This window comes from Cricetulus griseus, chromosome 3, assembly GCF_003668045.3.
Source record: "Cricetulus griseus strain 17A/GY chromosome 3, alternate assembly CriGri-PICRH-1.0, whole genome shotgun sequence".
Classification (NCBI taxonomy): domain Eukaryota; kingdom Metazoa; phylum Chordata; class Mammalia; order Rodentia; family Cricetidae; genus Cricetulus; species Cricetulus griseus.
In genome coordinates, this window is record NC_048596.1 from 196,717,830 (window position 1) to 196,741,298 (window position 23,469).

The following is a 23,469-nucleotide window of genomic DNA, read 5'->3' on the forward strand; positions in this document are numbered from 1 at the left end:
GCCACTACCCTCCCTGTTGTGACTCCCCCAACACCTCTGGGATGGAAGAATTTCCCAGCTCTTATCCAAGTGTTCTGTGTCCACAAGGAGCCCAAATTCCACACTAGTGACTGCCACTCACTAGACCCTGTCCCAGAGCCATTGAAACTGCCTAGGGGGCTCCTCCCTCATCTGGCCCTCAAAGCCCTTCCTGTCTCACACTTATGAGGGCCCCGTTGTTGTGCCCACTCCCACCATCCGCTTCTTTTAGTGTCATGACAGGCCTGTTTATTTCATGTGCATTATTAGTGTTTTGCCTACATGTATGTCTGAAGGTGTCATATCCCCTGGATCTGGAGTTACAGACAGTTGTGAGCTGCCATGTGAGTGCTGGGAATTGAACCCAGGTCCTTTGGAAGAGCAGCCAATGCTCTTAACCACTGAGCCATCTCTCCAACCATGCCCCCACTAAAATTCTTAAGATTTATATTATTTTGCATGTATGGATGTTTTTCAGGCATACTTATATATGTGTGAGAGCCTGATGTCTGTGGAAGCCAGCAGAGGACATCATGTTCCATTCCCCGGCACTGGGAGTGATTGTGAGCCACAATGTGGAGCTGGGAATCTAGGTTCTCCGCAGAGCACAGGTGTTCTTAACTGCTTAGCCATCTCCCCAGGTCCCCCTTAAAGATGTATTTATTTTTATTTTCTGTGTATGAATGTTTAGCCTGCCTGTATGTATATATGGTCAGTGCCTCAGGCAGCCAGAAAAGGACATTGGATTCCCTGGAATTGTAGTTACAGACAGTGGTGAACCACCACATGGATACTGGGAATTGAACCCAGGTCCTCTGAAACAGCAGCCAGTGCCCTTAACCACTGAGCCAAGAGGACTTTCTTCAGGCCTGGTTTGATGGGGCTGGAGATGGCTCAGCAGTTAAGAAGAGCGCTTGCTGCTTTTGTAGAGGACCTGAGTTTGATTCCAGAACCCATGTCAGTCAGGTAACTTCATCTCTACAGAATCCCACACTCTGGGGCTCTGGCCTCTCAGGCTCTCAACACACATATTTCACACAGACACATTTTTTTAAAAAGAGAAAGCAAGCTTTGAGGGGCCTGAGTAGCATGCAGGCATTTGCTGTCTCCTGGTGCCCCCTGGTGGCCACCATCTATCACTGTAGAAACTACTTTTTCTCTTCTAGCCTGTTCCTAGAGGAAGAGATATGCCCACCCCTTGCCATGGTGTGAGCTCTTGGTCCTTGTGGAGCTGTGGCTGGGTGAGTGGCAGGCATCCTGATGCTTGCAATTATGTGCACTGCAATTTTCCTAAAGTTATTCATTGTTAAACAGCATTACCACTGCTTGCTGCCTAGGTGCCCTCAGCCTGCTTCGCATGTACACAGTGGTACAGCAGTGAGAGTCAAGGAAACCATGCATCGTAATTCTTTGCAAAGGACACAAGTTTCATGTGTTTGTGCGTGGGCGCACGCTTGTGAAGGCCACAGGTCAATCTGAGCACTACTATCAACATTTGGGGGTTTCCTTTCAATTATTATACATTTAATTATGTGGGAAGTACACATGTCATAGCATGTGTGTGGAGGTCAGAGGACAATTACTGTAGTTAGTTCTCTTTCTATCCTGTGGGTCCCAGGGACTAAGCTTGAGTCATCAGCAGGTGCCTTTACCCACTGAGCAATCTCTCCTGCCCTCATCTTGTTTTCGAAGCAGGCTCACCTCAGGTGAGGCTGGTTGCAGGAACCCACCTGTCTTTACCTCCCCAGTGCTGGGATTTCAGCCGGGCAACACCATGCCTAGCTTTTTTTTTTTTTCCCCCTAGGGGTCATACTCAGGTCCTCATGCTCGTAAAGAAAATGTTTTACTAACCAAGCCATCTCCCTAGGCCACATGTTCAGTGAGCAGCACTGGCCTGATGACCTGGGATATGTCCTGAGCAATATAAGAGAATGATTTCCTCAACTGATAGGGCACACTGGGAAAACTTCAAGCTTCTGTTTCCCAACCTGTGGAGTGCCACCTTGTCTACAACACCTCTCAGCGATAGTGGGCTTCTCAGTTTCTGAATACCAACTGGTTGAAGGGCTCCATGAGAGAACGCCAGGCACCTGGGTTCTGCTCCTTGACACAGAGAGGGGAAGTTTACTCTGGAAATCTTGGGGTCTCCTTCATCCCACAGTCCAAGTGGCCTCTCAGTGTCCTTCCTTGAGGAAGAGGCTGCAGTGGCAGCCAGAGAGCACAGAACTGGAGGAGGAAAAGGACAAGGATGAAGCATCAAAGCCTGTGCTGGTGCCACCACCCCCATCTCTATGGCAGACCCCTGATGCCCTGTCCCATGGCACAGAGCGCCACAAACGCCTGGGCCTGAAACTGTCACATGCCCAAATAAGGTATCTGAGAAGGTTCTGGGGACAATGGTGTACACCTGTAATCCCAGCACCCGGGAGGTGGAGGCAGAACCCAGGGCCGTGTAGGAATGCTAAGCCAGCTGGGTAATGAGACAAAAGGGATTCTGGGGCTCAGGGTGGTGCACACCTTAAAATTCACCTGGAAGGCAGATGCAGGTGGATCTCTGTGGGTTTGGGCCCAGCCTAATTTACAAAGCAAATTCTAGACCAGCCAAGGCTAGACTGTGAGACACTGTCTAAAAACAAACAACAAAACATATGAGTATTGGAAATCAGAAATGAGATGGTTTTCTGGAAGATGACAAAATAAAATAGGGTTGGGGGTCAAGGGTGGGTCTAGGCAGGACCACACTTAACTCACAAGCTAGAGGAAAGCAGCAGAAAGGAAGGTGCACACTTAGGGGCTCCCCAGGACCAAATGAGCAGGCAGGATCCCAGGGGAACAGCACAGGGCAGGACAAGCAAGGCTGAGTCTGAGACCCGGAGCTGAACTTCACTATGTGGAATAAATTAAAGTCACTTAAAACCAGACACACGAGAGTGGAGCCCATGGACAGTGTAATGGGAGGTGGGGATGTAGGTGGGTCTAGCCAAGTAATCTCAGGCGAGAATCTGAGGACAACACAAACCTTGTCCATCGTTCCACATCCATCTAGAAGATGTGAACCTCAAGCAGATTGAACCCTGGACAGCTGGCTGTACCAGGAGGGACGTAGACCCCAGGGTAGAGGGGTGAGGAAGTGTACATGGTGACATGACGAATGGAGGCTAGGTCCTGCAAAAGCTACAGACCCTCCTCTTTAGCAGTAACCAGCCTCATAATGTAAGTGGCACAATGAAGAAAGTGCACTGCCCAGGGCAGGAACAAAGGTAGCAAGCCCCACACCAATAGGAAGCAAAGAGCTTCCCCCACCTCTGATCTGTGGGGTTGCATGCCTCGAACAAGCTCCTTCACAGCCTCCTAGACTTTCTAGAAAGTCACGTGAGCGATTATAAGACTGGTCCCTGTTGCCTCTCACACACCCCTTTTCCCCAAGCAGGCGCAGGGCTGTGGGATCAAGTCTTCCCTCTGGGGTCTGTGTCTTTGTCTGTGCTTTAGGCAGTTAACAGCTGAGGAGCCACTGGGTCCTCAGGATTCTGTGGGGCTTGTGCCTCCGCCAGAACAGCCAGGCTGCTCAGCCACTAGCGCTCTCCCCCTCCCCACAGCAGCTGACTGGAGTCCATAGGTAACACAGTGGCAGCCTCAGTGGCAGCCATAGCCTGCCTAGGCCTTATCCACCTTCCCACCAGTCCTTGTTGCTTCTGTATGGTGAACCCTCCTAACATCCCAGGAGGGGCAGACAGGGTCACAGCTAAATGTATAGCTGAGCTAGGCATCCTGTGTTCCTGCCAGGAAAGCCACCATGGGCCTCTCATGGTAGTATCCACACAGCACACCCAAGGCTGTACAGATGAAGAGGCCATTTTGGGTCCCTTCTCATGCAGTTTCCCCTCTTTTTCTTTCTTTTTGGGGGGAGGGGATTGAGACAGGGTTTCTCTGTGTAGCCTTGGAAGTCCTGGAACTGGCTCTGTAGCCCAGGCTGGCCTTGAACTCAGATCCGCCTGGCTCTGCCTCTCAAGTGCTGGGATTAAAGGCATGCACCACTATACCAGGCCTATGGAAAGGTTTTGTTTGCCCCATCCCCCCCGCCCCCCGCCCCCACAGAGTTTCTCTTTGTAACCTTGGCTGTCCTAGAACTCTCTGCAGATTAGGTTGACCTTGAACTCAGAGATCTGCCTGCCTATGCCTCCCAAGTGCTGGGATTAAAGGCATACACCACTACTGCCAGGCTCAGAAAGGTTTTTAATAGTATTTGTTTGAATGTTTGGGTTAGACTCTGTAGGCAGACTGGCCTCAACTGCTGTCAATCAATCTTCCTGCCCTAGCTTCCCGGGGGCTGACATTATAAATACCAGCTTCTATGCTCAGCTCTAGTTTTTATTTTAAAATACACTTAAAAAAAAAATCCCCAAGGCTATTTAGAAGAAAGTTAAGGGGTCTCAGTAAAATCCTAGCCAGGCAACAGCTACACAGGTTACTCTGGGAGTTGTGCTGGATGCCCACATCCCATCACAGGCACACAGCAGGAGGTTCTGGAGAAAAGCAAGGTGGGCCACCCAGGAAGAAGAGGGCTGCAGGAGGGTAAGAACTGTGGACGGTTTACTTTATTTCATATAAAATCACACTGAGGAATTGAAAAGTCAAGTATACTCAGCTTGGATTCACCGCCACAGACTCCACACTGGAGGGTGACACCACCAGAGCCTGCATGCTCAGACACATGTGCAAATGAATGCAGAGACAATCTGAGGTCACGCTGTCCCTCTGCAGTGACTCGGGCCCCACAGTTTGCTCACTGCGTTAGGGCTAGGCTCACAGGTCCCTGGGGTTCACCTCAGTAGCATAGGAGCCCAGATGAGGGCAGGGCAAAAGCGACTGACACCGAAAACAGTCATGGTGTCACAGGGACAGAAAGGCAGCTGGTCCCAACAGGGAAACACTGTGTCTCTGCACAGGAGTGGACTCACAGGAAGTCCCCAGTCTCTGTCAGACCACTCTCACTCAGCAGCAAAGGAACAACCTAGAAGTTTAAGGCAAGTCCCCTGAGGGGAGCTGTGTGTGTACTGACGTAATTCTAAGCCTGCACCAAGGGTCCACTCTGACTGCAGTGCCATGGGTACAGAAATAAAGTCGTCATGTCAGTGCTCTGACAGCTCAGGCACCAGGCTGTCACCCCTGCAGCACCTGCCCAAACGGGCCCAAGGCAGCTTGCTTCTCTCATGCTGAGCTCCCCATGGCCCCCTCCCCTACAGTGCTGGGCCTCAGCACAGGGCACCACCTTCCTTGTTGAGGGACTGTTGCATGCTGTTAGTTTGGCTGGAACAACAAAACCTCAGCTCACTGCCCTCGAACACTACACTTTCAGTGAAATAAAAGCAGGAGGGTGGGCCCATGCCAGGCATGCCTGTTCTTTGGATCTGGACACTGTATGATACATTCATAGAAGGCCAGCAAGGGCCAGCAGTGCGTCCCACTTCCCTGAAACACTGGAGTCTGAAAGACAGCTTGTCTACCACACGAGTGCCTGAACAACACTGCCGATTCTGACACATGCACACGCGCACACACATATACACACACACACAAACACACACACACACAGAGACACACAGATGAGCACATACAGACTTGCTGGAAGGGTCAAAGGATGCCCATTCTGGGACAGCAAGGAGTGTTCTGGAAGCCATCTTCACTGTTCAGTGCTAGGTGTTGGAGCCCTCCAAGCCACAGTCTCTGTGGAACCCCTTCTAGTAAGGGAGTGTGCTGGGGATGGGCCAGCCGGACTCCCAGCAGTGGCTATGCTGGCTTTCTTCATGATTGAGAAGCAGCTCCTCCTGTGGGATGCTCACAACCCACATGACATCCCAAGTGTCAGGATGGTGGTAAGATGGCCTCCTGGGGCTGCATGCTTCTTCTGGCAGTACACACAAAAACTGACAAGTGCCTGTGGCCCTAAGTCCATGAAGCTGCTCATGGCCCCGTCAGCTGGCCAGCTCCATCTACCCACAAGGCTGTTGTGCTTGCAGGCCAGTGAGCATCAAATGTCTGCAGACATTCCTGCCCTGAAGGCTCATACAGAGAACTCAGGGCTCCCTTTCCTAGCCCTCATTTGCAGTCGCCTGAATCGGAAGCCAACAAAGGGGTTCATCCAGAGGAGGGAGGGGGGGCCCCCGAAGACAGACTTCATCCCTTCCCACCGCAGCCTTCGCTCCCATGTAGGCTTCTCGCTCTTCAGCCTCTCGATCTCCTGGAAGCAGAAGGAGCAGTGAGGAGAGACCCGCAGACAGCCTGCTGCTACAGCTATTCATGGCTATATATGAGCCTGCTGCCAGGCCTCCAAAGCCTGTGTGGAGCTGGGCACTGTGAGTGCTCCTCCCTGTCTCAGATGCACAGCCAGGCTGTAGCCATCTGCATGGAGCAGCCTCAAAGTCAGCCTGGCTGTTGCTCTTAACAGGCACAGTGGCCCTCTGCATTCCTACTCACTCACGTATTTACGCAGCACCTACTCCAGGTCTGCAAGGGTAGGAGGGCAATTGAGTTCCTGAGACCTGCTGAACATTCTGACCCAGGGCCTGCTTGGCCTATCTAACTTAAATCAATCCAGGGCCCAGAAACTACACTGTGCCAGTGGAGGGGGCAGCAAATACAGACCTGTGGGGACCGAGGCCACCCGGAACTCCGAATCAGACCCCCACCCCTCTGCAGACACAGAACAACAAGACTCACTGTTTCATCATTGCATATTGAGTGGATCTGGGTGCCAAACATGACTGCAGTGAACGTGAAGAACAGGAGGCCCTCAAGGCACAGGAAGACCAACAGGATTACAGTTATGGGAGGTGAGAAGTCACTGCACTCTGGGGATGAGAGTGAGGTGGTCAGCACAGCATAAGCACCCTATGCCACAGGGAGCCCTACACTCATGCACCCCTGGCACCTGCAGTGTTTCCTGGAAGGAATGTGTTCCTGCTGCACAAGGTCCACTTGAGTTCTCCAAGAAGCTGGCACACAGCCTGTCTACCTTTGCCAGACAGCAAGCAACCTTAGAAGTCATCTTCCCTGAAATTCTTACTGCACTGGGGATTGTACTCAAGGCTTTACAAATGCCAGGCAAGCATTCTACCACTGAGCTACACCCCCAGCTCTCTTTATGAGATAAGGTCTCACTAAGTTGCCTGGCTGGCCTTGAACTTCTGATCCTCCTGCCTCAACCACCTGAGCAGCTGTGCCTGGTTTCCCTGAGGTATGAGAGTCCGTCCCGAATGGACACTCATGTATCTAACTGTGTGCCTACATGGGTGTTTCTACACTGGAGGCACTGTCACAAGAGTTCTTGCCTTTCCTTCAGTTGCTAGTCAAGGCCTGTCTGGACTACATCTATCTGGATAACCCATCAGGCTATGCTAAGAGAGCGGTGGACAGTGACCAACTAAGCTAGCCAGAAAGCAAACACAGAGCCAATGGAACAGTGGCAATCCTGGCCCTTTTTAGTGTCCAAAGTCTGCAAGTAGCTAAAATGATTTATCAAAAATTAGTCATGTCTTGAGTGGGGAATTCAATGATGAGGGATATCAAGGGTGAAACTACTACATTCTGATCTTAAGAAATGTCAACTTTTTTTTTTTTCCCCTTTTTCGAGACAGGGTTTCTCTGTGTAGCTTTGGAGCCTATCCTGGCACTCGCTCTGGAGACCAGGCGGGCCTCAAACTCACAGAGATCCGCCTGCCTCTGTCTCCCAAGTGCTGGGATTAAAGGAGTGTGGACCAACGCCTGGCGAAATGTCAACTTTTTACCAGGCACAATGACTTATACCTGTTGTCCCAACACCAAGAAGCTGAGGTAAAAGAATCATCCCTGAGTTCAAGGCCAACCTAGGATACAAACTTAGACCCTGTTTCAAAAAAACCAAACCAAACAAACAGAACTCCAACAAACAAAACTCAGGTTATTATGAGTAAGGCTTCCCCTCCCATCGAGGAGTCTGACTCCCTTGGGACCCTCCTCATACTGCAGTACTTTTAGGAATGACACACACAGCCTCAGTTACCTGTCCACTGCCCTCGGACACAGGAGATGAACTGAAGCCCACAGAGAATCAGAGCATGGACTGAAGACAGAGCTATGTACATCTAGAAGGAAGGAGATGGGTTAGCTGTTTTTAACAATTTGTCATCCCATATGCAGAGGCTGACTGTGCTCTCTCCTCCCCTCCCCCCCCCCACACAGACACACATACACATACACCACCCCCAGCAGGAAAAAGGTGGTATGGAAAAGTGAATTGTAGTTGCTGGTAGCTGATCCAAGACCACAGTGGATCAAGCCCAATGGTTGCATGGCAAAATAAAGAGGGGGAAAATGAGTTGTATGTGTGAAGGCCCTGTGTATGACATGACAATGGAGATTGAAAGGGGGACAGACAAATCAGTAGCCAACAGGTGACGTAATAAAAGTAGCAACAGTCACCCCTGGACTGAGCCCTGCATGTGCCAACACAGCCATCAGCCCTGAGGAGGTGGGAGCCAGGCTAAATACCTCCCCCAACTCCAGTAGGTTCAATTTTTAGAACATCCAGTTCAATACAGTCTCCATAAAACATTTCCACTCACAGTGAAGAGCACAAAGAATCTCTGATTCTTTTCTCCTACGCAGTTGTTCACCCATGGGCAGTGATGGTCCATCTTCCGAATACATCTCTTGCAAATACTGCAAAGGAGAGCGCACCATTCAGGACCTTGCTTTCTGGGGAAACCAGTGACACCAAATGAAATCTAGGTGGGAGAGGCTGGGGGACATCTTTTGCATGGCACTCTGCTGACACTTGTGACAAGTCTTAAACTGGTTGGCCTCAAATGCACGGTGAGCCCCCTGCTTTAGCCTCCCAAGCACTAGAGTTACGTGTGTCTTGTGCCTTTTCCTACACTGTTCCACATGCTTGACTTTGCTGCCAGTTGAGTTTTTCAAACAGCTCACATCACTGACTACATCCAGTAAGCACTGTGACAGCAGTAGTTGGACTCTGTAACTAAGCCACTCTATTAGATGTAGTTTCTTTGTATGTCCCCTGGTGCACCCGCCAATCTAATAGCTTCCAAAACATTCCCAGATCATCTCCAATGGATTGGATTAGTAACCCCCTGCCACAGTAGCTCACCCACTTTAAATGCACAATGGAGTGACTCCTGCACACACACAACCCCTAAGGGAATTCATGCCCATAGCCAATCACTCCCCACTGCCACCCCCAGCCCAAGGCCACTGCTCTATCCCTATGCTATGGCACCTTTGTTTGCTTTCTGGCCATACTTTCTCCACAGCTGCCAGGTGGACACCCACCCCCACCCCCCCACCCCACCCCACCCCACCCACCCCTGCAGACCGCTGATGACCCTGCTCATCTTTCTTTGCTCCCCCTGGCAAATCCCAACCTAATAGTAGGAGGAAGACACTTCAAGAGGAGGTTACACTATATCTTTGTGCACACACAAGGACTTGGTCCAAGGACAGGGAAGTTCAACAGATTTCTAGGAATGGAGAAGTATTCCAGGTTCATTCTCCACACCTAGTATCAGTACACCCAAGGAACAGCATCGTGTCTAAAACCAAGTCCGGGCACAGCAGGGCAAATGACAGACTGCAGCAAAGGCCAGCAGATGGAACTCAAGAGAGGCTGATGCTCAAATGTACATGTTTGTGGGCTAGACTGTTGTCAGACAGCATGTATGTCTACAGGAGCCTGCATCTCGTCTGCAGCTCCTGTCAGGCATGAAGGGCAACAACCATACAGAGGCCTGTTTTCTCTAGTTACAAAATTCATGTGCCAGCCCATGGCAACCAGGCCAGGAAAATAAGTAGACACCTTGTCACTTCCTTTGGCTGTTATCCACTTGTTTCCTGCAACAGGGAAGGGACCTGTTTGCAAACTCCCACAGACTACAGGTGCTGACTGGGTGCTGGACCTGGGCTGGGCTCTGCTAGAGCAGAGGCTATACCTGCAGTGGTGGGCACGCTCTGGCTTGATGCAGCAGCACTTGGGGCACTTGTAGATCACCTCGCCAGGCTTCAGCTGCAAACTCTCCATGTATTCCTTTGTGGCATTGCCTTTGGGGACAGCCCCCTGTGCATACAGATTGAGTTCAGGTTGTGTGAAAGGAAGGCAGAACAATAAAACAAGGCTCACACTCATAATCCTAGCACTCTAGGAGCCTAGGAGCAGAGGCAGGAGAACTGCCACTAGTCTGAGGCCAGCCTAATTTACATAGTGAGTTTCAGGCCAGCTAGCTATATAGGGCTACCCTCTGTTAACCGCTCTGGTCCCCTCTCCTACAAAAAATAAATAAATAAAAATAAAATAAATAAAATAAAAACCAGTAAAACATGCCCATAATCCCAGCACTGGGAAGGCAGATGCAGGAGGATGGCTGAGTTTGAACCCAGACTGGGCTATACAGTGAGACCCTGTTTCAGGAAAACAAAGGCTTCTGAAGTCCCAAGTGTACTGAGTTTGAGGAAGGAAGTTAGTGTGGCCAGAGGCCCCATAAGCACATCAGGCCATTGGCAGACTATGTACCATAGGTGAAGTCTTTGACAAGTTCTGTTCTCATGGATAGGCTAGCCAAGGCCACGGTGATTCAGAGAGGTGATGGGGGATGTCCTTGTGTATGCTGTGAATTTATGTTTCTCTTATTGGTTGACGAATAAAGCTGTTTCAGCCAAATAGACAGGCAGGATTTAGCCAGGCCGGAAATCCAAACAGGGATTGAGAAAGGTAGGAGGCAGAGTCAGGAGACACTATGTAGCTACCAGGAAGGTAGGACACCTGGGCATTCTCTGGTAAGCCAAGACCATGTGGAGATACATAGATTAATAGAAATGGGTTAATAATTGAGAGCTAACCAATAAGAAGCCCAAGCCATTGGCTAAACAGTTTATAATTAATTTAAGCCTCTGTGTTTATTTGGGACTAAATGGCTGTGGGATCAGGTGTGACAGAATCTCCATCTATAGACAGGAGAGAAAGCAAAGGCTATGCTGTGGATCCCAACATGGCAGAGAGGCAGCCTGTGAGGCCAGACAGTCTTGCCTCTACCTTAGATGGCAATGTAAGCTTACAACAGTGGTTCTCAACTTTCCTAATGCTGTGACCTCATGTTATGGTGATCTCCCAACCATAATATTATTTCATAACTGTAATTTTGCACTGTTATGAATTAGAATCAATCAGGATATCTGATATGCAACCCAAAGGCGTTGCTACCTACATGTTGAGAACCACTGATTTACAAGGAGCTGCACAGCTAGTGAAAGGTTCAGGCATTATGCTGGCCTGCCCCTGTTACCTGGTGGAACAGGCAGTACCCTCGTCAGTACCCAGGGTTCCATGGGAACTAAGTCTGCACGCAGGTGCAGAGTACCCCTTTAAAAGACAGATCCCTGTCCATTTATGCTCTCTCTACACTCTCTTCTCTGTCTGCTTCTGCTTCTCTCTCTCTATGGCGACCGGCCATGGCGGTCAGCCATTAACCCTGTTTCTCTTCTCCTTTAGTCTCCTTACTCTGCTGGGCCTATAATGAACTGCTTAGTATGTCTAGTACGTCTCTTAGTCTTATGTCTCATCTGCCTCTTTTCTTCTTTATTTCCAATTTAAGCAAAAATTTAACAGCTAGCACTCCTCTCTTGTCACCTTCCTGGGAAGAAACTGGCAGATACAAACACAAGTCACTACATGGAACCCTGTGCCAGTGTCATGGTTAGTGCTGAAAAGAAGCTGAGAACTTTGTTGGAAGGAACACCTTTGGCTTCATACACCTGCAGTACAGTGGCTGCTTGTCGGAATTGCTCCCACGTGGCCTTCAGATTGCCCTTGCCAGGAGGAAGCCCCAGCCATCTCCCCTGGGGTGGCCACAAAAAGGGCATGTTGAGCTTCTGAGAAGCTGCTATCCCTGACCTGGAAGCTCTGAACTGAGCCTTCATGGCATTAGGAACTGAGGAGCTGCCTCTACTCACAAGCCACAGGAATCTGCTCCAGAGATGAGCCCAACACTTTCCATGTTGTGCATATCTGTGCCAATGCCGTGTGCTGCTCTTTGACAGCATCAATACATGAGAATGCTCTAAGCCAGAGATGCTGTGTACTCACCGGGTCAGTGAGCATGGTTCTTAGGTGGGATGACAGTGCGAGCACCGCCAAGCAGTTGAAGATGACTCCATTCACCACGGAGTACCAGAAGTCTTTGGAAGGCAGCAGCATGACGAAGGTCACTACGAAGTCTGCATAGATGACGAGAAGCCATGTCATAACAGCACAGACCATGCCACAGCCATCACGGATGAACCACACCCTGTCTACCATGTCAGCCTCGGAGGACGAGGAGGATGCAGAATCATAATTGTCATTGTCGGTCAGGAGAGGATGATGCTCGATGTCCCGGAGCCTGTGTCCTGACGGCTGCATGATTCCCTGACAAACCCTGCAGAGGGGTGAGAGCTGGTGAGGCTCCTGGGCCCAAACACGCAAACACATACACACTTGAACATGATGAGCCATATGTGCAAACACACTCAGCTCAAATACACTGAGCAGCAAAGAACAAAGTACCAAACTAGCTGAGGGCTCAGTCGCAGCCTTTGTTACTTCACTGTCCTGGTCTGTGTGGGACCCAAGGGGTCTCAGTGTAGAGTTTCCCTATATATGCAAAGCTGTCAACTACCGCATACAGAGATAATGTAAGGCCACCAGCCATACAGAATCACAGCACCCAGCACAACATAGGAGACCCTGTTGGACACTGCTGTCCCCACTGACCTGACCTGTCCGTGCTCTAGACAGGGCTTTCACCCTCTCAATACAGATTTCATCAAGGCATAGGGAAGGAAGCATGGGCAAAGGATGTCCTCTCCTCCCCTCCTACAGGCTCACCAGGCTGAGCTGCTTCCCTCCACCGCCTCAGCTTCCTCTTCCTCAGGTCAATGCAGAAGGTGTGAGACAGCTTTTGTAGACAGCTCCTGTTTTCACCTCAGATCTCAATTATATGCTGCTTCTAGCATATAATTTTTAACCTTCATAAGGTCTCCTGTTTATGAATCCATTCGTTCTTTCCAGACTTTTCCCGTACTTCCTGTGGCTTCCGACTGCCAAGAGCACATAGGTCAGAGAAGCCAAAGAGCTGGAGTCTTTAGTAGGAACTGCTCTGCCTGCGGTGCCTGGCCTGCCCGGCTAGTCCTTCTCTTATCGTGTTTGCTAAGGGTGGAAACACTCATGACAAGCAGTGAGGGGAGGGAGTCTGGCTGTGTCCTGGCCTTGGTACATGGAAAGGAAATGCTAATGGGCACTAAAGTGAACCTGCCCCCTCCAGAGCAGCTTCGAGGTGGGCAAAGGGGTGGGAGTGGCTGTTCCTGAGATGCCACCAATCAGCAGCATGGCCTTTCAAATCTGCACATACATTTTTCCTTAACTGTAAGTGGAACACACTTGCCAATGGGTGTCCCCACTTCAGAGTGCAGAACTTTGACACGCAGCACAGACCAGGGCAAGAAGAGACACCATTGTTTCCAAAGCCAGCAAAGCAAAAGAGCTTCACAGTGATGTTGGGTGTAATAGAAGAGAGAAGAATGGGGATATCTGCACAGGCCAGGGCTGCCCTCCTCACGCTCACAGGTAGCTTTCCCAGGCAGGCCCTGTAAGCCACTCAGGGCCTTGCTTCTCTTGCCTGCAAACACCCTCCTTCCTGAACACTGTGACTGGGGTCTCAGAGCCTCAGGCACCACTGGATGAGCCTGGTTCTGAGAGGCCAACAAGAGGCTGGGTGGCTGTCTCATCTGAGCTCCCAGTATGTCCACCAGCTAGCTTCCACCCACCTGCCTTACCTGCTACCAGCCTGACATCAACACGCTGAGACAGAGGACACCTACACACATCTACTTACAGGCAGATGTGACACTCTCCAGTGATTCCCACTATCTTCTCCCCAGCTGCTGCTTATTTATTTATTTATTTATTTATTTATTTATTTATTTGTTTTTTGTTTCTCGAGACAGTGTTTCTCTGTGGCTTTGGAGGCTGTCCTGGAAGTAACTCTTGTAGACCAGGCTGGTCTCGAACTCACAAAGATCCGCCTGCCTCTGTCTCCCAAGTGGTAGGATTAAAGGTGTATGCCACCACTGCCCAGCCGTTTTTTCTTTTTAAAACACTGTTTCACTGTATAGCCCTGGCTGGCCTGGAACTGGCTATGTGGACTGGATTTGCCTCAATCTCACAGAGACACACCTGCCTCTGCTTCCCAAGTGCATGCGCTACCACCCCGAGCTGATTGCCAATTATGTAAACAAACTGTAACTGGGCCCAGGAACATCAAGGTCTCCAGCTGAAGGATTCTACAGGCCAGGACCCCTTTGTTTTGTGGTTTCCTCTGCAAGGCATGCTCTGTGAGCAACAGCTTGGCTAACATGGAGGGACAAGGGGTTCTTGGGTCAGAATTCCATGTTTACAGCCTGAGGTCTCCCCAGAGGGCAGGGTGCACAGCCACTACTGAGTAGTTCCAGCTCTGCTGTGTTTCCTGGCTCAGGTCCCATGAGAGCTGCCAGGGCATGGAGTGCTCTGCTCTTCTTGGGGTATGGGGTGGCAGGGATATCCATGTAAGAATGGCATCCCCAGATATACCTAACAATGGCTGTGGCAGGATATTTAGATGTGCATATCAGGACGGTAGTGTATAACATGTTTCCCTGGAGTTGCACACTTGCAAACTCCATGGGCACCAAAGAAGGAAAATAGCCCAAGATCCAGGTATCACTTCATTTCCCTTTTTCTTTTCTTTTGAGACAAGGTCTCATGTAGGTCAGGCTGTCCTTGAACTCTATGTAGCTCAGGCTGTCCTTGAACTCCTGACCCTCCAGCCTTTACCCACCAAATGCTAGGATGACAAGCATGTGCTGCCATGCCTGTAGAAAATCTGAAAGAAGGCAGTCACTGACCACAGCAGGTCTGCAGCTATCTGTGTGTGTGCGCCATCCCAAATCACTGTGTCCACTGCATTAGTGCTCTGGGAAAGGAGGTAAAACATAAAAACATGGCTAGCACCAAGAAATGTGATGCTGGGCCACAGCACCCACCAGGAGCCATGTCCCATATAACAAACACTAATGTCTGCTGTTGCCATACTCTTGATGGTCGATTCTGGAAGAGCCCCGAGAATACTGGTGTCAGCGAAGTGACAGAAAAAGCACCATTTTCCATTCCTACCAAGCGAATAAATGGGGTTTATCTGCTCCGAGACTATACCCCACACTGAGTAAAGCTCTTTGTTCCTGCTGTGAGTAAAAGCACTGGCTCCTAGGTACTACAATTAACATCACAAATCTCCATTAGCCCTGGTGACAGCCACACTGGCAGCTCTTCCTTTTGTCTTGTAGTGTCTTGTGGTTCTGGCCAAAGGCTAAGTATCAATCAGCAGCCTCCTTCCTGGAGCAAAGGCAAGCAGACAGGTCGAAAGGGAGGCCTCAGCCTGCAGCTGCCTCTGGGCTTGACACCATACACACTCTTATCAGCTAGAAAGGGATACTGTGCACTAAGCCAAGAGTCACATGAGCTGGACTGGTGGCTTGTTCCCATCATTCCAGCACTCAGGAGGCTGTGACAAGAGGATGGTGAGTTTGAAGTCAGTCTTAGCTAGAGCGAGGCCCTGTCACACACATACACCAGCCACAGACTCACCTTACAGAATGCTTCTAAGCATCATGGGAGCACTTGTGCCTTTTTTTCAGGACTGTAAGGCGCATGCTGTCTTTTGTGATGTGGCCTGCAAGACAATAAATTCAATGACAGGTTACTTGCTGTGTGACAGCAGCGCGAAGCACATAGTCTGTGAACTCTAGATGTCTTATACACAACCTATAGCAACACTGTGGCTCTGTACTTGGGACTGTCCATAGCAATGAAGTCACTGGGCTTCTATGTTCTGATCACTAGCAGATTAACCCTAGAAACAAAATTATTATTTATGTTTTTGAGATAAGGTATTGTAAGTTGTCCAGTCTGGCTTCTACCTCATGGGCTCAAGCCATCAAGACACAGAACCCAAGCCAACAATAACTTACTTTAGTCTGTTTTACCCTCCTCATGTTAGATACAAATCCAGAAGAGACCCTGTCTCAAAAACAAGAAAGAAAAGAAAGATCCAGAGATAGGCAGAACACAGCTGGCTCACCTTATGTCCAGCAATAGCCTGTTCTCACTAGCCACGGAGACTCCATCTGCAGGTGGCCCTCACTCAGGGTCTCCTGAGTCTCATAGTATAGACCTGAATGGCTTCAGACTCATAAAGATTTGCCTGCCTCTGCCTCCCAAGTGCTAGGATCAAAAACATGTGCCACCATACATACCTGGGTCCTGGAGCTTTCTTGAAAGATTCAGGCATCTGGATTTGTATCTAACATGTGGGACTACACACCAGACAAACCAACAGGTTTCTGAAGAAACCGGAACAAGTTCCAGCTCAAGAGACTGAGGTTGCCTCCTAGCTGAAGCAAGGGACATGGGTACATGAATTTATCAAAGCAAAAATAACTGAGTAGCCCACTGTGGTGGCACACAGCTGGAACCCCAGCACTCAGGAGCCCAAAGCAGGACTGCCTCGAATTTGAGGTTAGCCTGGGCTACATTGTGAGACCATGCATTAAAAATTCATGAGTTACTTTAAACTGATGAAGTATACATTTTAAATATGTGTTTTCCTGTGCATCTGTGAGGCTTCCATTAGAAAAGAAGCAGGGGTAAAATGCCCAGTCTAAGGACTGAGGCGGGGCTGGAGGAAAACACTTCAGTAGAAGCCACATCCTGATCAGTGCATTTGTGAGCCAAGGCTGCCTTTCATTTACTCTGATCTGTGACTTCAGGCTATGTGTACACATGGACATAAGTAGAAGGAATTCAAGGCTTGGCCTGGAATTGCAAATCAGAGTCCAGGATGGAGAGGCGGATGCCTGAAATGCAGATAGCAGAGAACCTGAAGGTGCCCCAGGTACTGAGGAGACCCAACAGCAGATTCAGAGTGAGGGAAGACACAGGACTCCTTAAGACTGGGTGGCAGTGGGGATCTTGAACGTTCAGAGGGGGCACCCATCAGGACAATAGACTCCTCCATGTGGTCAAGTATACCTATGCCTTTGATAAATGTCCTGGGCATGTCACCAGCCAGGTGAGAAGGGCACCTAAGTCAGGGTGGGGACGACTTCAAAGGGAGCCAACCCACATTCAATGTGGCAAATGAACCGCCTGTGTGACCTAGCAAGGGTTGTTCGTGACAAGTGCTTCCAAAGCACTGTTCACTCCAGGGCACAGTCTTGAGTGTGCACACTGGCCTCCCGCACCATGCTGATCACCTATGCACTTGAATCCATTATTTTCTCCTCTAATTACTAAGTCTAAAAAACCATTAAGCTTGAAGAAAATATAGACACATTCAACAAAAGCCAAATGTCAACACACTGGCAAGTCCTGTATACTGCAAGCAGTGAGTAGCCTTATTTAATCTTTCTAGCAGTATTTTAAAAATACTTAGTCACAATAAAACAGCACTTGGAACACTGTGGGTCACAAAGGTTGCAAGTGGTGGATACAGACACGGAAGCAGAGGACAGGAGGAGGAGCCACCTTAAGGGTAGAAGGCACCAACTGGGCTTTCCCCTCAGCAGCAGCAACACTTGCCCACAGGTCTCCAACTGGGGGAGCACCCAGGATGGGTCCTGACTTTTTTTTTTTAAGGTTTTTTGAAGCAGGGTTTCTCTGTGTAATAGCCCTGGCCATACCAGAACTTGCTTTGTAGACCAGGCTGGCCTGGAACTCATAGAGATCTTCCTGCCTCTGCCTCCCAAGTGCTAGGATTAAAGGCATGAGCCACCATTGCCTGGCTAGGGTCCTGACTTCTTTACTTCCATGTTCTCTGAAGTGACATCTTGGGGATCACAGGCCCAGGAAGTTGGAAAGGAGAACTGAATCTAGAAAGTACCCATACTGGTGACATCACAGTCAAATCAACTGGTTACTAGTGAATTCCACTGCAGGAGGATGGGAGCAGAAACCCCACTGTTAAAATTTCACCCATTCCTATTTCAATAAACAACATTACACTACATAGCCACCAAGGTCAAATACTAAGAACTCACCTTCACTGGCCTCTTCCTCCAGCCCTACATGTAAGCCATTGGCAAGTGCTGTAGTCTGGACCCCCGGAACCATCCCCAAACTGACCACATCTCTGCCTCCCCCCACTGTCCACCCAGATCCTGCACTGTACACCTCGCTTGCCTACTACCAGTCCCCTTGCAGACTCAATGCCTCTATTTTCCTGACCAGCCTGCCCCACTTGCATTCAGTGCGATCCCTGGAGAACCAGGTCCTCTCAGTCCCACGCTCCCTGTGCACAGCCCGCAGTCACAGTCACCCAGAGTCTGTACACACCCCTCTTGCTGGCTTCTTTCTCCCTTGCTGCTCGTTTCCCACCACATCTTCATCAGAGCAGTTCTTGACCATTTCCCTACATTCTAGAACACTGGTGAGTGAAAGAGAAAAGTGGGGTGGACATTGCATGTTGTTGGATGGGTGGGGGATAGGGAGGATGCTTGAGGTTGGGAGAAAAAGTGGGGCAAGGAGGATGCTCAAGGCAGCTTGTGTCAGTGAAGCTCACTAAACACAGAGCACTGCTGTTAGAAGAGGAGCCAAGCCTTAGAGATGGGCCATTCAAATACACCCTGTGAATATGAGGTTGGGGCCACTCTGCCTCCACTGCTGTGCTCTCCTGCTGACACACCCTCCCTCCAGAACCCAGGCTTGCAAAAGAGCACTCTACAGAACAGCAGAATTCTGAAATTCAAAACATCTCAATGACACTTTGAAAGCTTGTCCCCAGAGAGACCGACACTTCTCTAGCTGGTGGCCAGAGCTCTCCACTGTGCTCTAAGCACAGAGCCTGGCTTCCTCAAGCAGCAGCATTTCATCAGAGGCTTTCAACCTGCATGTACAATACCTCTGCTCTCCTGTATGCCAGAGGACACACCTACTTATGGCTCTGGTCCTTGTCACTACCACTCCATGATGCATGTGAAGGTAGTCCTCACTCTATGGAACTCAAGCCTCTGGGCACTAGGTCCCAACAACTTGACCTTAGTTGGCTAGTTAGTTGGCAGGTTCAAAGGCCATCGAGGACAGACCCACCCTTCCCAATCGGAAACTTGGAAAACCAGGAGCTGAAGCTGCAGGATTCAGATCTGGCAAGAATGGGATGAGTTATTATCTCTGGCCCTGGGTGGAGACATGGATTTCTGAACTTCCAGAAAGATCTAGGATTTCTAACCAGCAGAGGCTTCCTGGTAAAGAATGAAGACACACCTCGCCTGTCCCTTAAGGATTAATACAATGGCCTGTCAATCACCTGTGAAGGAAGGCACCTCTCAGGAAAGCTTTCTGTTCCAGAGACTTCAGTAGCCTAGCACGAGGCCTGTCTAAAGGTGTGGGCAACATGACCAGCTCTCTGGTCCCTTGGGAGTGTTCCACACTATGATGTGTCTCATCTGAATTCTTTCCGAAGAGATGACAAGGATCCCAGGAAAGTTATTGTTCAAAATCTCAACTCCATTCCCCAAATTCATCTGTTCCAAATCCCTCCAGGGCTGCTCTCCTGAACTCTCCTCCAGACTTGCCAAGGCTCAGTCCTTCCACCTCTCCCACAAGGTGCTCATTTGGAGAGCTACTCTGGGCTCCTTCTTCCAATTAAAATTCACATTCATTCTCTCTGCCTACTACAAGTATTCATTCACCAATTTTCAAGCACCCACTATCTTCAAGTCATGATTGAATATAGTATTTTTAAAATGATCAGGTGCTGTGCCAATAAGACATTTGGATTTCATTCCAGAAGTAACAGAATTCTATGGAATGTTTATAGCAATGGAATTCAGCAGTAAGTAAGCAGGGCTCAGATAAGCAAGACAAAGTTTGCAGATAGCAGCAAAAAAATGCAACATGGAGAACAAAGAAGCCAGACAAAGATCTGCTGTGTTGCTCAGGCTATCTCAAACTCCTGGGCCCAAGCAATCCATCTGTCTCAGGCTCTGGAGCCAGGACTGCAGACAATACTACCATACTCTACTTCAGAGACCTTTTAGACAGAAAGGGCATGGAATTGGCACAGCTCTCCCACTGACCTTTGTTTCTTCCATGATTTAGAAGGGACAGTCATTAGGCAATGGCAAAGCAAAGTATTACATTTTCAAGTAGGAAGAGTCAAAACAAAACAAAAACCTAACAATATGATGAGCTTTGAGGCTCTGGGTGTCACAATATCCATCCACCTGGAAGTAAGGCTGCCTATTGCTCCATTAACCAATCACACCCCTCATCAGAGGAGGCTTGAGTTGGCAATACTCCATACAGAATGTCATACAGCAATGTCAGGGAGCTGGGGACCCACAGGGATGAGGACAGATGCTGATATTTGAGACTTCCCTAGATTCTGTTCTCTTCTCTTGACTAACTAATTTGCGGCCTTTTTCTATAATAAACCAACTAGATGTTATTTCCTTCAGTGAGTTGAGTCCTTCCTGTGAACCATGACCATGTGGGTAGCTTCGGAAAACTTCAACCCAACTTGCAGTGTAGAGAGCAGGCCTGTTCCCCCTAAATTTTATATCTCAACAATATTCACAGTGGATTTAAATTCTCCTCAGCTGTTAAAATGGAAGTGTCCCATGGTAAGGTGTCAATGTTTGCTCTGCCCTGGAGATCAGTTTTCATTTTATGTGTTCTGCTTTGTTCTTGTGCTTGAAAGCATTCTTTAGGAAGTGTATACAGGGTGAAGAGATGGCCTCAGTGGTTAAGAGCACATGCTACTCTTCTAGGACTTGAGTTCAGTTCCTGGCACCTGTCTTGGGCCACTCATAACCAACCGTAACTCCAGCTCCATGGTATCTGATGCTCTTCTGGCCTCTACATGCACACATGGGGCAGGCACACAAATAAAGATAAATCTTTTTTAAAGCAATGCTACTTTTATAACCAAAACACTTTTAAGAAATGTCTCTCAAAAGCTGCCTTTAGAAAACCATCATATGTCATTGTTCAGCATGGACTGAAGCAAAGAAGTTCTGGAGTGGACAGCAAAACCAAGTCCAATACACCCCAGATGTTACTTCAGTAGAGACTAACTTCTAGTCTCATTTCTTCAGGTTAATATTGTTATCATATTGTTTTATATCACTTAAGTTTAAGCAAGCAAGTAATAATTTCACTAAGAACATAATATCCTGTCCATGACTAGTCAAAATCATTCTTAAAGTTTCACATATACTTTTGAACCGAGGGTCATTCCATTAACAGTAATACTTTTCCATTTTGTTTTGTTTTGCTTGAGGTAACCCAAACTTTTGATCCTCTCATCTCCATCTCTAACTCTTAGATCCTGGGGCTACACATGCCTACTCTTCCATTCTTGTAAAGGGCTTCGTTTTAAAGCATGTCAATTATCAGGGCTACGGAGTTCTGATTTTTTATTTTTTGAGATAGGGTTTCTGTGTGTAATCCTGTCCGAGAACTCACTATGTAGACCAGGCTGGCCTCGAACTTACAGAGATCCGTCTGCTTCTGCTTTTCAAGTGCTGGGACTAAAGGTATACACCCATTACATTCAGCTTAAGAGTTCTAATCTGTCAACCAATCAAATGCTGAGACACTCAAGTTAATTGTTGTTGAACAAATTCCAAGTGAAATTACCTCTTCATTCACTGTTGTTCTCTCCTCCTGCTCTCAATTCAGAAGCCAGTGTGCCCTACCAGTAACTGGTCTACAAAGTACACAATCCAATTTCTACACCTCCAACCTGTCTATTTTGTGCAATGTTCAAATATGAAATTTCGTTAACTCCCATTAGCCCATGTTGTAAAATACCCCAAGAACCTTAACTTCAACCAATTCTGCTTCGAGTGCAAGTTTCACAAGATATCTTTTAAAAACGTAACTTCAGGTAAGTGAAAGTTGTAAACAACATTGGAAAGATCAGAGTCCCCACGGGCAGCTGGGAAAGATTTAGGAAGAAATGTAAATGACCTGTCGTTCAAGCCACTAAAATAAACACAAACGCAGTCACTAAGGGAACTGCAAAGGCGGCTGTAGCTTGGGTTGGACAGCACCACACACAATTGTGAAAGCCGCTATAGACAGCTGCAACTCTCATTACTCCAATTTAATGGCCACAATAAACTGGCTGTTCACGAGCTAATAAAATGTGCCTACTTAATAGCTAGAAAGGACTTAGTTCTAGAAATGGTGACATCTCAGAAGGGTTGGCCCTTTATTACCCTGAAAGCTGACCGGCTTGTCCAAGATGCCCATCCCGGGTAACTACCACCTTCACACTATGGACAGGGGCGGGAAGGGGTGTGGGGAGGGGAAGAGAAGGAAGAGGACCGACAGAGAATAGGAGAGTCCCGTTAAAGAGAGAGAACATAGGACTGGAGGAGACAGATGTGCGACGAACCATGCCTACAAAAACTTCACAGCACACAGATGGGTAACAGCACTTTATGACACCAAGCCTGACATTAGCCACAGAGAACACTTGGCTCCGAGAGGGGTGTCGCGCCCAAGGTCAGGCAAAAGGCTGCGGTGCAAATGGGGTCCGAGTCTGCGGGGTCGGCAGAAACCCCCGAGGGGACTGTGGCGCGGAGGCCGCGGGGAGCAGCCTGGGGTCTCGGCCCCGGCCGCCGCACGCACTGCACTCACCCGAGGCCCGGGCGGGGTCGCCCAGTGCTGCGGCTCCTCGCGGCCGGCGGCTGCAGCGGCGCGGGCGGCGACGCATCATGCGACCGCGCTCATGGCCGGGCCGCGTGGACCCGGATCCGCTCGGTTCCGCTCGGCTCCGGCCGGGCCGGTGTAGCGGAGGCAACAGCCCAGCAGAAGCTGGAGCCCAACGCCGCGACCTGGACAGCGGAGCGGAACGACCCCGGAACTGGACCCGGGCGAGGTCAAGGCGCAGCTCCTACGTACTTCCTGTCGCGACGCCCGAGGTTTCCGAGAGGAGGTTCGTGGGAACACTAGCGATTTCTTCCGGTACCGAGCTTCCAAAGGCCTAGAGGTTCTTCGCGAAGAGACAGCACTTAGGCAAGACTGCTGAACGGAGATCCCCGTGAAGGGTGGCCCGGAAGAGAAAAGCCGGAGCCTACGGGCCGCCGCGAGGGCCACGCCGCGTTGCCATTCGTGCGCACTCACCTGAAAACGCTTCTCGCGTCACCGTAGATCTAGCAAGTGGCGACTCAGATGCTCTCTCAAGGCTGGCCTGTGCCAGGTGGAGGACGGAGAACTATGGAGATAGAGGACGGACACACGGGAATATAAGCAACTGAGCCAAAGGAGTTTGGGACCGAGGAAGCCTCCTGGAGTGGGAATAGGGCGCCAGGGTCCGGGCCTGCACA

The 23,469-nt window shown here is 49.4% G+C and overlaps 1 protein-coding gene across 5 annotated transcripts; it reads right to left on the reverse strand.

Moving 5' to 3' along the window:
• Positions 1-4,238: 4,238 nt before the first annotated feature.
• On the reverse strand, positions 4,239-23,469 carry Zdhhc7 (zinc finger DHHC-type palmitoyltransferase 7). 5 transcript variants are annotated; one of them, XM_027410737.2, is made up of 9 exons: positions 22,781-23,011; positions 15,722-15,806; positions 12,929-13,140; positions 12,149-12,479; positions 10,002-10,126; positions 8,619-8,751; positions 8,057-8,138; positions 6,736-6,866; positions 4,239-6,256 (listed from the first exon to the last, which is right to left on the reverse strand). In XM_027410737.2, exons 4-9 carry the CDS (start codon positions 12,461-12,463, stop codon positions 6,080-6,082), a joined length of 963 nt encoding a protein of 320 aa, XP_027266538.1. In that variant the 5' UTR covers positions 12,464-12,479; positions 12,929-13,140; positions 15,722-15,806; positions 22,781-23,011; the 3' UTR covers positions 4,239-6,079. The 5 variants fall into 5 exon arrangements, with proteins under 5 accessions (XP_027266538.1, XP_027266537.1, XP_027266536.1 ...); XM_027410736.2 differs by lacking the exons at positions 12,929-13,140; positions 22,781-23,011 and adding an exon at positions 23,045-23,469; XM_027410735.2 differs by lacking the exon at positions 12,929-13,140 and having other exon boundaries at positions 22,781-23,010.